This window comes from Neomonachus schauinslandi, chromosome 10, assembly GCF_002201575.2.
Source record: "Neomonachus schauinslandi chromosome 10, ASM220157v2, whole genome shotgun sequence".
NCBI classification, from domain to species: domain Eukaryota; kingdom Metazoa; phylum Chordata; class Mammalia; order Carnivora; family Phocidae; genus Neomonachus; species Neomonachus schauinslandi.
In genome coordinates, this window is record NC_058412.1 from 108478551 (window position 1) to 108490791 (window position 12241).

Below are 12241 nucleotides of genomic sequence, written 5' to 3' on the forward strand. Positions count from 1 at the left end.
ACTCCCAAGGACTCAACGCACAGGATGAAGCGGGGGGCAGGGGTGGGGGGGGGAGGCAGTAGGGTCTGAATCCGCCTCATAAGCTGTAGCTGGGTGCTCCAGCCCCTTCACGTTTGTTTTTTGTTTTTTAAAGATTTTATTTATTTATTTGACAGAGAGAGACACAGCGAGAGAGGGAACACAAGCAGGGGGAGTGGGAGAGGGAGAAGCAGGCTTCCCGCGGAGCAGGGAGCCTGATGCGGGGCTCGATCCCAGGACCCTGGGATCATGACCTGAGCCGAAGGCAGACACTTAACGACTGAGCCACCCAGGCGCCCCTAGCCCCTCCACGTTTGTAGCAACATGTATCCAACACTTCATAAATGCCAGGAACCATTCTAAGGTTGATGTAGATAAACTCATTTAATCCTCAACACTAGGAGATCTTTGTTTTTATACATAGGAAGTTTTACTATTCATCCCCATTTTACAGCTGAGGAAACGGAGGCACGGAGAGGTTAATCAAGAGCACAGAGTGAAAGTTAAGAGTGGGGTGCAGGCCTAGGCCACCCCACACTGCAGAGTAGCACCCTTACCCACTGGGCACTCTGCCTCTTATACCCTCATGTCTACCAGGTGGCGCAGGGGAGAGGTAGGGGAAGCTATCAGTGTTCACCGACTCTGGGTCAGGCACTTGACAAACACTTGTGTGCTTCAATCTCAGAAGAACCCAGTGGAGATGAGCCATGATATTCACTATCCATGTGGGGAAGCAAGACCAGAGAAGTCTGATCATCTGCCAAGGCCACACAGCCCAGGAAGTGGTGGAGCCGAAATCCAAACCTTGGTCTAAGCTCAGCCCGGCAGGCCTCTCCTCCCCAAATCCCTCTCCCCCTCCCCCCCAGCTAAAGAGCATGGAGACCAGAAGGGAAGGAAAAGGAAGATGGGGGTGAGGAGGCTGGAGAGGGGCTTCAGAGGCAGTCCTTAGCCTAGCAGCTGCCTTACGTTCCCCAGGGTCCAGGAGAATGTCTGGACCTCCTCCACTTCTTGACGGACCTCAAGCAGCCATATCCCTGGAGATGGACCACCCTGATACTCCTGGAGCATTGGCTTGGCTTTTGGGGTCTGGAGCAAGGTCCTGTGGGGTCCCCCACCCTGCTGCGCACCAGGCACCAGGGCAGGATGGGGGCACTGATGATCCCCTGCACAATCCAGCGGCACCTCCTGATCTGTGGACTTGGACAAAAGGGTATACAGCCCGGATGGGGGTACCTCACCTCCAGAGAACAAAGGTGCCAACCCAGACTGCAGGGTGGGCGAGGTCTGGAGCACATGGGGAGGGCATGAGCTGGGACAGAAATCTGGCCTGAGGCCCCCTGGCTCCCCTCTGACCCAGGCTCCACCAGCCCCACAAAAGGGACAAGGCAGGAAGACAGCACAGTCCACGCTTGGGCTGGATGCCCCATGGGGAAGGGAGCAGATCCATGGCAGAGAGGGCCCAGGGCTTCACTGGAGTAGGCGCCGCCTGTATACCATGGTCAGGAGCATGGCCAGGAGCACCCCAGCGGCAGCTGCCCCGAGCCATGGAGCCCAGAGGCTGGCCTGGACGGACTCCTCCTCCAGGGGCTGTGGGGTGGCACGCGGCCCAGGATTACCCTCCAGCAGCTCGACGCTGGGGTCCTGGGCCACTTGGATCCGAATGGAATCCACCAACTGGTACTCGTTCTCCTCTGGGGCATTGTCAGGCCCCGCGTCCAAGGACATGCTGTAGCTGAGGGCCAGGTCCACAGAGCAGCCCGAGAATGGCTCACTGTCCACCCGGGAGGTCAGCCTGCCCGCCTTGCTCAGCTCCAACTCGGAGCCCCAGACAGCAGAGCTGGGGTCCTGCCCGGGCAAGCTGTCTCTGGCGGAGACACGGGTGGGTACTGGAGCCGCTGCAGTCTCCTGGGAGAGAAAGGAGGGGCTGGAAGGGACTGGAGACGGCAAGGAGACGGCCAAGTTGGGTGGCCCCATTCCCGGCCAGGGCATGAACTAGCATCCCAACCCTCCAATTCCCAGCCCATAGTCTGGGGAGGAAGCCGCCCCCTCTTGGGAGACTCAACCCATTGATGGTACAGGAGAGCAGTGGGGGTGGAGGGGACCAAGGCTCTGCCACAGGATCAGTGGTGACTTCTTCCCAGGCACCCCTCTCACTGCTCACTGGCCTGCCTGTGAGCTCACCCCCATCCCCCTGGAGCCCTTGGTGGTCGTGGCCCCATCCTACTTTGACATTCTGCCTGGGCCGAGGGCCATGAAGCAGCCACAGGGTCAGCGGCCTGGCCATGTGCCTAAAGGGTCCCCTGGACTTGGATCCTCCAGGCAGACAGCAGTAGCAGGGCTGGATGTGCAGGCCCAGAGGGGGCAGCTGGGGTGGGGGGCGGGGAGGCTGCTGCATCAGTGGTTAATCCCACCTAAGACTGCTGTCTGTAAAGCCCGGGTCACGGAGGGCCAGACTGGATATCCCGGTGGTAAAGAGCAAGGCACTGACGCAGGCAGGCCACCCTGCTCTACCCCTCACCGTTCCGTCTGTAACCCGGCACTGCCGAGCTTAAGGGGGAGCTGCGAGCCCTAAATGGGCTGAGGCACATGACCAGTGGGGGTGGCCATCACACCCAACCCTCCCGAGGCATCCGCACTTAAGAGCTCGGATGATTATTATTACTCTAAAGCTCGTGGTGTGGGGTCTGGATGAGGCTAGATCTCAGCTATCCCTACACCTTCGAGCAGAAGCCCTGGGACAGCCCAGGCTAGAGACAGAATGGGGACTGGAAAGGGTCCAAGGACAGGGCTAGGGGGTAAAAGCCTGGATGACTGCTAGGAGGGGCAAAGACTCACCCCCGAGGGTATGTTGCTCCTGATGGCGGGCACTGTGCTGGCGGGCACCTCGCTGGGCACCGTGCTCGCGGACATCCTGTGCTCAGGCACCAGGCCCGCAAGCACTCTGGGTGGCGCTGTGCCAGCATGTACTGAGGTGATGGGCAGTTTGGACGGTGGCAGACTCGTGAGCACATTCGTGGCCACTGCCCCTGAGGGTTTTGAGTGGGCAGGCAACTTGGAAGGCACTGTTCTGTCAAATGCTGAGTTGGCAGGCACCCCAGAGGGTGCTGTGCTGGTGGTCAGTGAGCTGGTAGACAGCCCTGCCCCGCTGGGGCAGACACCAGGCTCACCCGGGTCACCAGCACCCCTTGCACAGGCCGGGCCCGTGGAAAAGGAGGAGGTGCCAGGAGGCGGAGCTGACACGGAGGGTGCAGGCCAACGGCTCGCCCTGGGGATGGAACGGGTCAAGGGCTGGAAGGAGTCAGTCGGAGACACAGGCCCACAGGGTGAGGTGAGGCTGGAGGCCACGCCTGCAGGTGGCAAAATAAAAAGGGAAACACACACCACAGGAGCGTTACCCTAAAATCACAGTCACCCTGGGATCAGATGGCTGAAGAAGGGCCTCCGTACCCCAGCTCAAGTCCCTACTGCATCCAAGCCTCCCAACTTCCTACCCGGGGAGTCTCCACAGTCCCTTTGGTCATTGCGCCCAGGCCCGAGGGTCCAACAGCCACAGGCACATCCTCAGTCCTATCTACCCTTAGTCCTTGACCTAAAGCCAAGTCTTTCCTCTCGTAAGAGTGAAATGGTCCCTCTCCCTAACAGCATCTAGGAGCTTGAAGATCATTCATTATCCTCTGCTCTTTCTTCTCCTGCCTGGGACACCCCCCTTTCCTCCTGTGCCTGCTCCTTAGCTTGGTGAAATTCTGGATGCTCCTCCCTCCGCCGCCTTCCCCTCCCCACCAGCAGGAGCGATCCTGGACCAGGCAGAAGAGCTCACAGCAGTCATAGGGCTCCAGAGGCCCAGGCAGCCCCCAGTGTGCGCAAATCTCCTGGGAGGCCTACGGACTCAGGGGGAAAGGGGTGCAGGGACAAAGCCATCCCTGACACGAGGGCTTGAACTGGGGCAAGCAGGAGGGAGCAGGTGGTGAGAGTCCATAAAGGCTTTCCCCATGGAACTCTGAGAACACACATGCCAGGCCCTACACTGACAAAGGTCAGGAGTCATTCTGATGTACCACCCCGCGCCCCCCAAATCCAACACACCGCAGAATCTTGTGGGACCTGTGTCCGTGCATATACTGAAATCTAAGTGCCCTTTGCCTCCCTGGTCCATAGCAGTGTTTCCTGAAAGGTGTTCTACAGCAAGCTGACATTGCAAAGTATAAATGGGTGCTGGGGGAAGAGTTCTGGGGTGACAGGAGTGTAAGGCACTAAAATGGCTTCTCTGAGCCTTTAACTGTTCATATGCCTTGTGGCTGCCCTGGGGCACCCAAAGCGGGGTAGGCCATAGTGTTCCATGGAACACAGTTTGGGAAATGACAGTGCAGAGAAATGCCAGCCTGGGAGGTCAGAGTGGACAGCTCTATATTCCTGAGGGGGAGCGCTGAGATCTGGTGTGGGGGTCCAGGCTCTTACCTGATGAAAATCATACTTCCTCTGGAGGCTGAGAAGTTTTAGTGATTCACTGGGAGCTAGAGCCCCATTTGGAGTAGGGCCGGGCCTAAGGGCTCCCCTGCCTGTAGGTGGCCCAGGCATTCTGCACTGTCCTCCAGGTCCTGGAGAACCCCTGCAGAGTCAGTCCTCTTGGTAGAGTCCAGAAGTAGCCCTAATCCTCTTCCCCTGCCTGTATCCACACCCTCTGCAATGTGACTGTCAGTCCTCTCATCTAGGGATGGAGTCTGTTCTCCAACTCCTTGACTCTGCACTGGCCTCGTGACTTGCTTTGGCCCACAGAATGAGGCAGGAGGAACGCTGCCAACTTTGAGCCTTTGCCCCAGGGGCCTGCCCTCTCAGAATTCTGCTCAGCAGCCATGGAACAGACTTGTCTGGTGAAGGATGGAGGACTCGCTGAAGAGAACCAAGGTGCCCCAGCCAACGGGCATAAGCAGAATGCACGTGTGTGTGGGCACCAGTGTGTACACAAGAGGGAATTCAGCCAAGATCTGAAGAACCACCCTGAACCAGCCCAAATTGCTAACCCACAGAATCATGAGCTAAAGAGTCATATTTTAAGCTACTAAATGTTGGAATCATTTGTTACACAGAAAATACGGACACACCCTCTAAGGAATTAGGTTGCTCCCTGGGGTAAACTCCTTTTATCCCCAGCCTTGCCTCCTGTCCAAGGAAGCCAGAGGGGCAACTCTACTCTTCACCCTCACTGGGAGGTTGGAGAGGCCCTAGAACTCCAGATTCCACACATACCTGCTATGTGGGCACTGCCCAGTTCTGTGTCCTGCTCTTGATGCCCACTGGAGGTCAGAGGGCTGAAGGCCGCCATGTCAGAGGAGGGCTCCAGGGGGCCGGATGGCCTCCTCAGGACAGCCCCAAAATGGGGCATCTGTGGAACTTTCTTTGAACTCTGCGAGAGGGAAAATATAAATGAGGCAGTTGCTTCTCCCAGGAGTGGGCATCTCCTACAGGTCTCAGCCCGTGCAACGGAGTACAGAAACCAAGGAAGCCCCTTGCCCTGGCTTTGGTCATTGCCAGACCCTCTGTCTATAGAAACCTACCTCACAGAAACACACACCATCTCATGGGGAGTCTCTATTCACCTGCCTTGCCCTATAAAAGTTCCCCTCCCTGAGGCTACTGCACAGACCCCTTTCTTGGGCTTCAAGTCCATGGTGTGGCATCTCCTGGAGACCCCACTGCCCACTCATCACATCCCAACAGAATCAGTCATTTTCCCCTCTGAACTCGATTTTACTGGCAATAATTACTCCAACCACCCCATTACCTCCTGTTTCCCCAGCATTCCTCCACTGGTCATTCCCTGGTCCCTTGGTCTAGTTCACCATGTCATCACATGAACCACTGCAAAGACCACAAACCTGTGACCTCACAGCTGGGTGATAAGAGGGCTGAGGGCCACCACGGGGTGAAGCCCTGGTCAGCAGTCTGAAAGCTGGTTTGGAGCCTACCTCCACTGAGGGAGCCCTGAGGTTCTGAGCAGAGATTAGGCATGATTCATGGTGGGGACAGAGGAGAGCTTTTAGAAGCTGGGCAGACAGGAACACAAAAGCAGGGGCCCCAAAGTAGACTGTGAGGATGCACCTCTTCCAGGGACTCTGGTGGCTCGGTGTCCTGGACAGGCATGGGGAAACTTGGCTCCTCCTCTCTGTAGCCATTGTAGGGGGCACTGGGGGCCACAGCAGGTCTGGAGGGCTGTGGAATCTCAGCAGGAGCTAACTGTGGCCTCTGGACCCCTGGAGGACAAAGATAGAGTGATGTCAAGGGGGAGTCAGGGGTGCTCCCAGTGACAGGAGAGGCCTGGGTGTTCCTGGACCCCCAGGCCAACGACTAGCAGCCCCCCATGGCTCCCAAAGCTGTCCTGATGTAGGATGTACTTAGAAGAGACAAGATTCACTGAGTGGGAGGCAGTAGCAGGCGGGAGAGGGGAGGTAGGGAGGGCAAGAACAAGAAGAGTTAGAAAAAGTGGGGCGGGAGGGATGGGGGGAGCACCTCACAAGCCTCTCACCACCCAGACCGGGTCAGTAGTCACCACTTCTCTGTCCCCCGGCATTCTGGAACCCAGTGGCTTTCTCCTCCTCCTTGTGGGTGGCTGTCACCACTGACTGACCCCTCAGAAAGAATGAAAGGAGGGAGGGAGGGAAAAAAGAAAGAAAGCAAACAGGAGGCTATTCTAAGGCTGTAAATCTGAGCAGGGTCTCAGGAGTTGTCTCTAGTCTGAAACATAAATAGGGCTGGCTTGAAGTTTCTTCCTGGTTTGACCACTGAGACCTGACCTCACCAGACCCCTCTGGGCACTTGGCCTGGCAGGGAGCATTGAGAGGGAGCTAAGGAGTAACTGGGCAGCAGCTGGGGTGGGGGCCCGAGAAGGCTCCAGGGGAAGTTCGGGGGAGAGGAAGAGATGAGAGAAAGGAAGGAAGGAACCCATGAGGGAGAAAGAGGAGACAATGAAGGGAGGAGAAGAGAAGAAAGGATTAGAGAGAAAAAGGTAAACTGAGGGAGAGACAGGAGAAAGTGAGAAAGAAGTGGGAAGCAAACAAAAATTAGAGGAAGCCCCATTTGCTGAACACATGGGAGGTGTCCAGTCCCAGCTAAACACTCAACATGCCATCCACCATCCACCACAGTCCTACGATGCAGATGTCTGGCCATTAGTTCCATTTTACAGAGGAGAAGACTGGACTTCGCCAAAGGGACACGGCTAGCAAGAGGCTAAGCTGCGATCTACACCCAGGTCTATCTATTGCCAGGGAGTCGTGGGAGGGAGGGTAACAGAGGGAGGCAGGAGGTACAGGGGTGAGGGCACAGGCTGAATGGAGGCCAGGGGTTCCACGAGGAGGGCCAGGGCAGGAAGCTCACCAGGCAGGTTGCTCTGGTAGACGCAGGCCACTTCGTCAGCGAGATCCACCAGCTCACAGGCCCTCAGCGCCTTGATGAGGGATTCCACCCAGCCGATCCGCCGCCGAAGGCTGTTGAAGAGCTCCCAGAGGGTGCCCTGGTTCCCAGAGAGCTGGCAAGAGGCCCGCAGTCGGTCCTGGAAGACACAGCCAGCTGCCCTGATCAAGCCAGGTGGCCCTGGCCCCTTCCCCACTCAGGAGGGGACAGCTGCAGAGAGAGGCTCCAAGTACCCACAAGAGCGAGGCAGCCATATGAAGCTCGGTCAGAGCCCAGGACAAGGCCAGTGTTTGGGCCCAAGTTTAAAGGCAGTTACCAGGAAATAGGCTCTTACTGTGTGCCAGGCCCTGTGCTCAGGATGCTGTGAGAATTATCTTATTTAATGCTTTTGTCCCTACTCTACTGGTGAGGAAACTGAGGCTTAGCAGAAATAAGGTAACAAAGATCCTACAGGCAGATCCCAGTTAGTCCGTCACCAAAGCCTGGGGTTTGGTTAGGGAGCCCTGAAGGTAAAAAGAAAAGGTCTGGATTAGCAGAAGAGGAAAGGGTATGCAGGGAACATACGACAAAAAGGAGGCAAAAGGGACAGAGAGAGGAAGCCAAGTCGAAGCATTAGGAAGATGGGGTGCTGGGAGATTCTGATAAGGAATCTGAGGGCGGCAGAGGTTTTATATGCACCAAATTCCCACATACAGATGGGCAACCAGACAGCAGAAATGAAAACCCACAGGAAACATTTCCTGCAGAACTAGTCACAAGGCATCCCCACAAGCCCCCAAATACAAGGGAGGGGGGCTGGATCCCGTCAGCCACGGGCCTGCGCCACTGGGAGCAGCCAAAACTGGGAGGCGGCCAGCCCTTCACCTGGGGCCACAACCAGGTCTGAGAGGCTAGGGCGGTCTGGCTCCCGCGAACTCTCAAAACTGAGCCCTGGGCTCCCTGTCAGGACAGGGTCCCATGACAAGGTGAAGGGAGTCCACACTGAGCAGGAACAATGACAAGAGAGATGAAGTAAAGGAAGGTCCCGGTGGGAGCACGTGAGGGGACCGAAGCCCAGAAATCTCAGGCAGCCAGCACCCTATTTTTTTTAGCACTACACCGTATGGACGCAAGAGGGAGCTCAGCTACGTGGCCAGCCTGAACCACACTTTGTTCTGCAGGTTAGAGAAGCGTCAAGGTCAAGAAGCAGGATGCAGATGATGGACAAGGAAGGAGCTGGCCCTGGCTTTGGGGTGAAGCCCTTTGCCCCACGGCCCCGTCCCGAGTCAGCGGCAGGCTGTCACGCCCCAGCTCACCTGGTCACTTGTGGTGAGGCAGGACAGGTAAGGCAGGATCTCGGGAACATGAACGCGGTCAACAAAATTGCTGTAATGGTGGCGGATATACTCGTACGTCTTATCCTCGGCAAACGTCATCGCTGTCCAGGTTCCGAAGTGACAGAAGGCTCTGGCCCATAAAAGGACAGACGGAGAGGGAAAAAAAGACTGGAAGAAAACACACCACATAGGGCAGCAGAGTTGGGACTGGGGTCGGACAAAAGGCAATGACCCCTTTCTTTCTCAACTCTCTGGAATGTTTGCTTCTTTCTTTAATCGTCCAATTTTATTACTGCCTGAGTCCCAGAGGCCTTCAATAAATTTGCTTAAAAATGGATTGATGACCAAAAGAAATCAGATTCAGATCTAGGCCCCATTTCTGCCCTGCAGGTTGGTCAGCGTTGGGGAGGGTTCTGACTCCGTCATATGTGCCCCTAGCCGCTGATAGCAAGAGGGCTACACCAAGAAGCGCTGCTTCTTTGGTGTACTAGAAAAACAAAAAGCGCAAAATAATAACAGGATCATCCCATTTTAAAGGTGAAGAAAATGAAGTACCAAGAAATTAAGGGGCTTGCTAGTTAGTGGAAGAGCAAAGAACAGAGGTCTTCAGGATCCAGGGTCAGGTTCTTTCCAGAATATGACTATAAGCCCACCATTAAAGCTTGCCACGTACATGTTCTTAGGGTAGGAGGCTGGTTCCACTCACTGTGTGATCTGGGGCAAATTACCAGTCTTTTACAGGTTTCTCTTCACCTCTAAAATGGCTTAGAGAGCTTGTTTTGACAATACAATAGTTCAAGTGCCTCAATTACTAGCGATTGCTACTAGTTGCTTAGGTATCACTTACCACAACTTGCAATTATAGATGGGGTTGTCTGCGAGTTTCTTACCTGCCTCCCCCCCCTCAGGGAGAGCTGCAGGGAATAAGAGGGACAAGATCTCTGCCATCATCCAATTTATATTCTATTGGGGTGGGACAGATAACAAATCAGTAAACATTTACATAAATAGGAATTCCAGATAGTAATCAAGGCTATAAATAAAGCAGGGTATTGAGACAGAACCCCTGGAGGTGATCAGGGAAGTATTTCTGAGTTGGTGACATTTGAGCTGAGGCATTCTGGGCTGTGACAAGATTAGCGTTTGGGGTGGGGGGAGGGGCACAGCAAATTAGAAGTCCTAAATTGGAAATGAGCCTGGCATGTTTGAAGAACAGAAAGCACGGGGTGCCTGGATGGCTCAGTTGGTTAAGTGACTGCCTTCGGCTCAGGTCATGATCGAGGTCCTGGGATCGAGCCCCACATCGGGCTCCCTACTCAGTGGGGAGCCTGCTTCTCCCTCTCCCACTCCCCCTGCTTGTGTTCCCTCTCTCGCTGTCTCTGTCTGTCAATTAAATAAATAAATAAAATCTTAAAAAAAAAAAAAAAAAGAACAGAAAGCAGGCCTGGGTGGTCCAGGTTAAGAAAGCTGGGGGGAGGGGCAGAGATCAAGGTCAAGGAGGTTAGGAGGGGTGGCTCATGTGGGGTGTTGCAGGAAAGGACTTTGGGGGGTTTTTTTGTTTTGTTTTGGGAGGTTTTTTGGAGTGAAATGGGGAGCCATCAAGGGGGTTCTGAGCAGGGAAGGGAAAGGATTTGACTTACGTTAAAGACCTTCCTGGTAGTTGTGAGGACCTGGACTGTGGAGGGGCCAGGATGGAAGCAGGGAGACAAATCAGGAGGCTAAAGGAAGGGGCCGCAGGATGGGTATGGCCAGAATGCTGCCCATGGAGGTGGTGAGAGGTGGTTGGATTCCTGGTGTGCCGTTGATGTGGGAAGTGAGGAAGAGAGAAGAATCAAGGATGATTCCTCAGGTGCTGGGTGGATGGATGGTGCCATTTAGGCAGGCCATAGAATCTGGTGGAAAAGCTGTGGCACAGAGAGGACTCCAAAGCTCCATTTTGAACAAGTGAAGCTTGAGACACTATGACATGTCCAAGTGGGTTTTGTGGGAAGAAAGTGGTTGGAAGACAGAGGGCCAGGCAGGAGCAAAAATGTAGGTGCCTGGCTTGGGTGGGACTCTAGGAGACAATGCTGCAGAGCCTCATAGCCTCACGTTGCATTCCTTGCTTTGCTAGCCCCCAGGTGCCACATTCCTGCTGGGGCAAGTGTTGATGACAGAGATCAAGAGGATCAAGGAGATGGGGGGAGGAGTCCTCTGAGCCTTCAGGAGATGAGTGAAGAACAACTCTAAGGTGGTTAAATGACCCTTTTCTCCTTCTCTTCCATGGCATCCAGGGAGGTACCAGGAGAGAGTCAGGTAATACATTCTTCTGCATCTGAGCCTCAGCCCTTAGGCATAAGAGTTTGGGGAGTATGGGGACACCTGGGTGGCTCAATCAGTTAAGCGTCTGCCTTCAGCTCAGGTCATGATCCCAGGGTCCTGGGATCGAATCCCAAATTGTCTCCTTGCTCAGCGGGTTTTCCCTCTGCCTGCCACTCCCACTGATTGTGCTCTCTCTCTCTCTGACAAATAAATAAAATCTTTAAAAAAGGGGGGGGGGGGACTTGGGGAGTATGGAAGTATAACATGCTCCAACCAAAAAGAAAGGAAGCCCGTATTTGTTCACATTTATTCACGGTCCATTATAGGCAGCCACATCCTCAGTTTCTTTCATTTAGGAGAGGAGAAATAATGCCAGGTTGCACAAGCCAACCAGTGGCCCTGACAGGATTTGAACCCAGGACTTGCTGCCTCATTGCAGCTCACCATATAACACCTTGCAGAACATAGGGCTGCTGCAGCAAGTGACACTCACAGCCCCAGAGGGACCAAGGCCACGGCTTGGGTGAGGGGAGTCGCTGGATGAGGGTGTTCCTGGGAGGCTGAAACAGTTGAACGGACTGTAAATCGTTCAGACAGGCTGAGTGCATTCCCTCTGGCAGTCGCGGTTCTCAGATCGCTGACTGTCCTTCCAGAAGTTTGTGAGACTCCACAGCATCCATAGGAGAACGTCGTTTTTTGTTTTTTGTTTGTTTCTTTCAATGTTTTCCTAGCACCTCCTTCCGGTCTCAGAGAAGGGCGGACCGACGCTGCGAGGCGAGCTGTCTACCCGAATGCCCCGGAGGCTCTGAGCGCGTCCCGGAAAGACATAACCGCCCGGCCGAGAGGGGCGAGGTCTCACTAATTTGGCTCCGATTCCTGGGTGGGACCGGGACCAGGCCCGCGGAGGAACGGAGGCTGTTCTCAGCAGATGTCACCACCGAGAACTGTCAAGGCCCCGGGAAGGACGGCGGCCCTGGACTCTAGGCGCGGCCGCGGCTCCGGGAGGTTGGCGCACCGCGGCTAGGCCTCGCCCCGGGGTCACCCTCGGCCTGCGGTGGGCTGGAGGAGCTCAGCAGCCGGCATCTGTCTCCTTCCCGCCCAATCTCCCCTCCAGCCCGAGCGGACGCCCCGCGCCACCCCCGGAAGCCCTCGCTGCAGCGAACTGCGCGTGCTTTAGGACACGCTCTTCCCCAGCCCCG

The 12241-nt window shown here is 55.5% G+C and overlaps 2 protein-coding genes across 3 annotated transcripts in view; both read right to left on the reverse strand.

Annotated features, from left to right (window-relative positions):
- The window catches only part of PANK2 (pantothenate kinase 2), a 49407-nt gene extending 48321 nt beyond the window's left edge, over positions 1-1086 (reverse strand). Inside the window, 1 exon segment of the mRNA XM_044919029.1 lies at positions 985-1086. Coding sequence (XP_044774964.1) covers positions 985-1086 — 102 coding nt within the window.
- On the reverse strand, positions 304-9012 carry MAVS (mitochondrial antiviral signaling protein). 2 transcript variants are annotated; one of them, XM_021689044.1, is made up of 6 exons: positions 8721-9012; positions 7390-7564; positions 6115-6266; positions 5263-5419; positions 2854-3365; positions 304-1923 (listed from the first exon to the last, which is right to left on the reverse strand). In XM_021689044.1, the coding sequence occupies exons 1-6, from the start codon at positions 8928-8930 to the stop codon at positions 1486-1488; spliced, it is 1644 nt and encodes a 547-aa protein (XP_021544719.1). In that variant the 5' UTR covers positions 8931-9012; the 3' UTR covers positions 304-1485. The 2 variants fall into 2 exon arrangements, with proteins under 2 accessions (XP_021544719.1, XP_021544723.1); XM_021689048.1 differs by having other exon boundaries at positions 7390-7540; positions 8721-8737.
- Positions 9013-12241: the final 3229 nt, after the last annotated feature.

Excerpts from the sequence above, each read along its gene's own strand:
- MAVS (XM_021689044.1), bottom strand. The coding sequence starts at position 8,930 with ATGTGGTGTGTTTTCTTCCAGTCTTTTTTTCCCTCTCCGTCTGTCCTT. Across the intron at positions 7,565-8,720 it reads GCCTCACCACAAGTGACCAG|GACCGACTGCGGGCCTCTTG; the intron begins GTGAGCTGGGGC and ends TGTGTCTTCCAG. Across the intron at positions 1,924-2,853 it reads GGAGCAACATACCCTCGGGG|GAGACTGCAGCGGCTCCAGT; the intron begins GTGAGTCTTTGC and ends TTTCTCTCCCAG.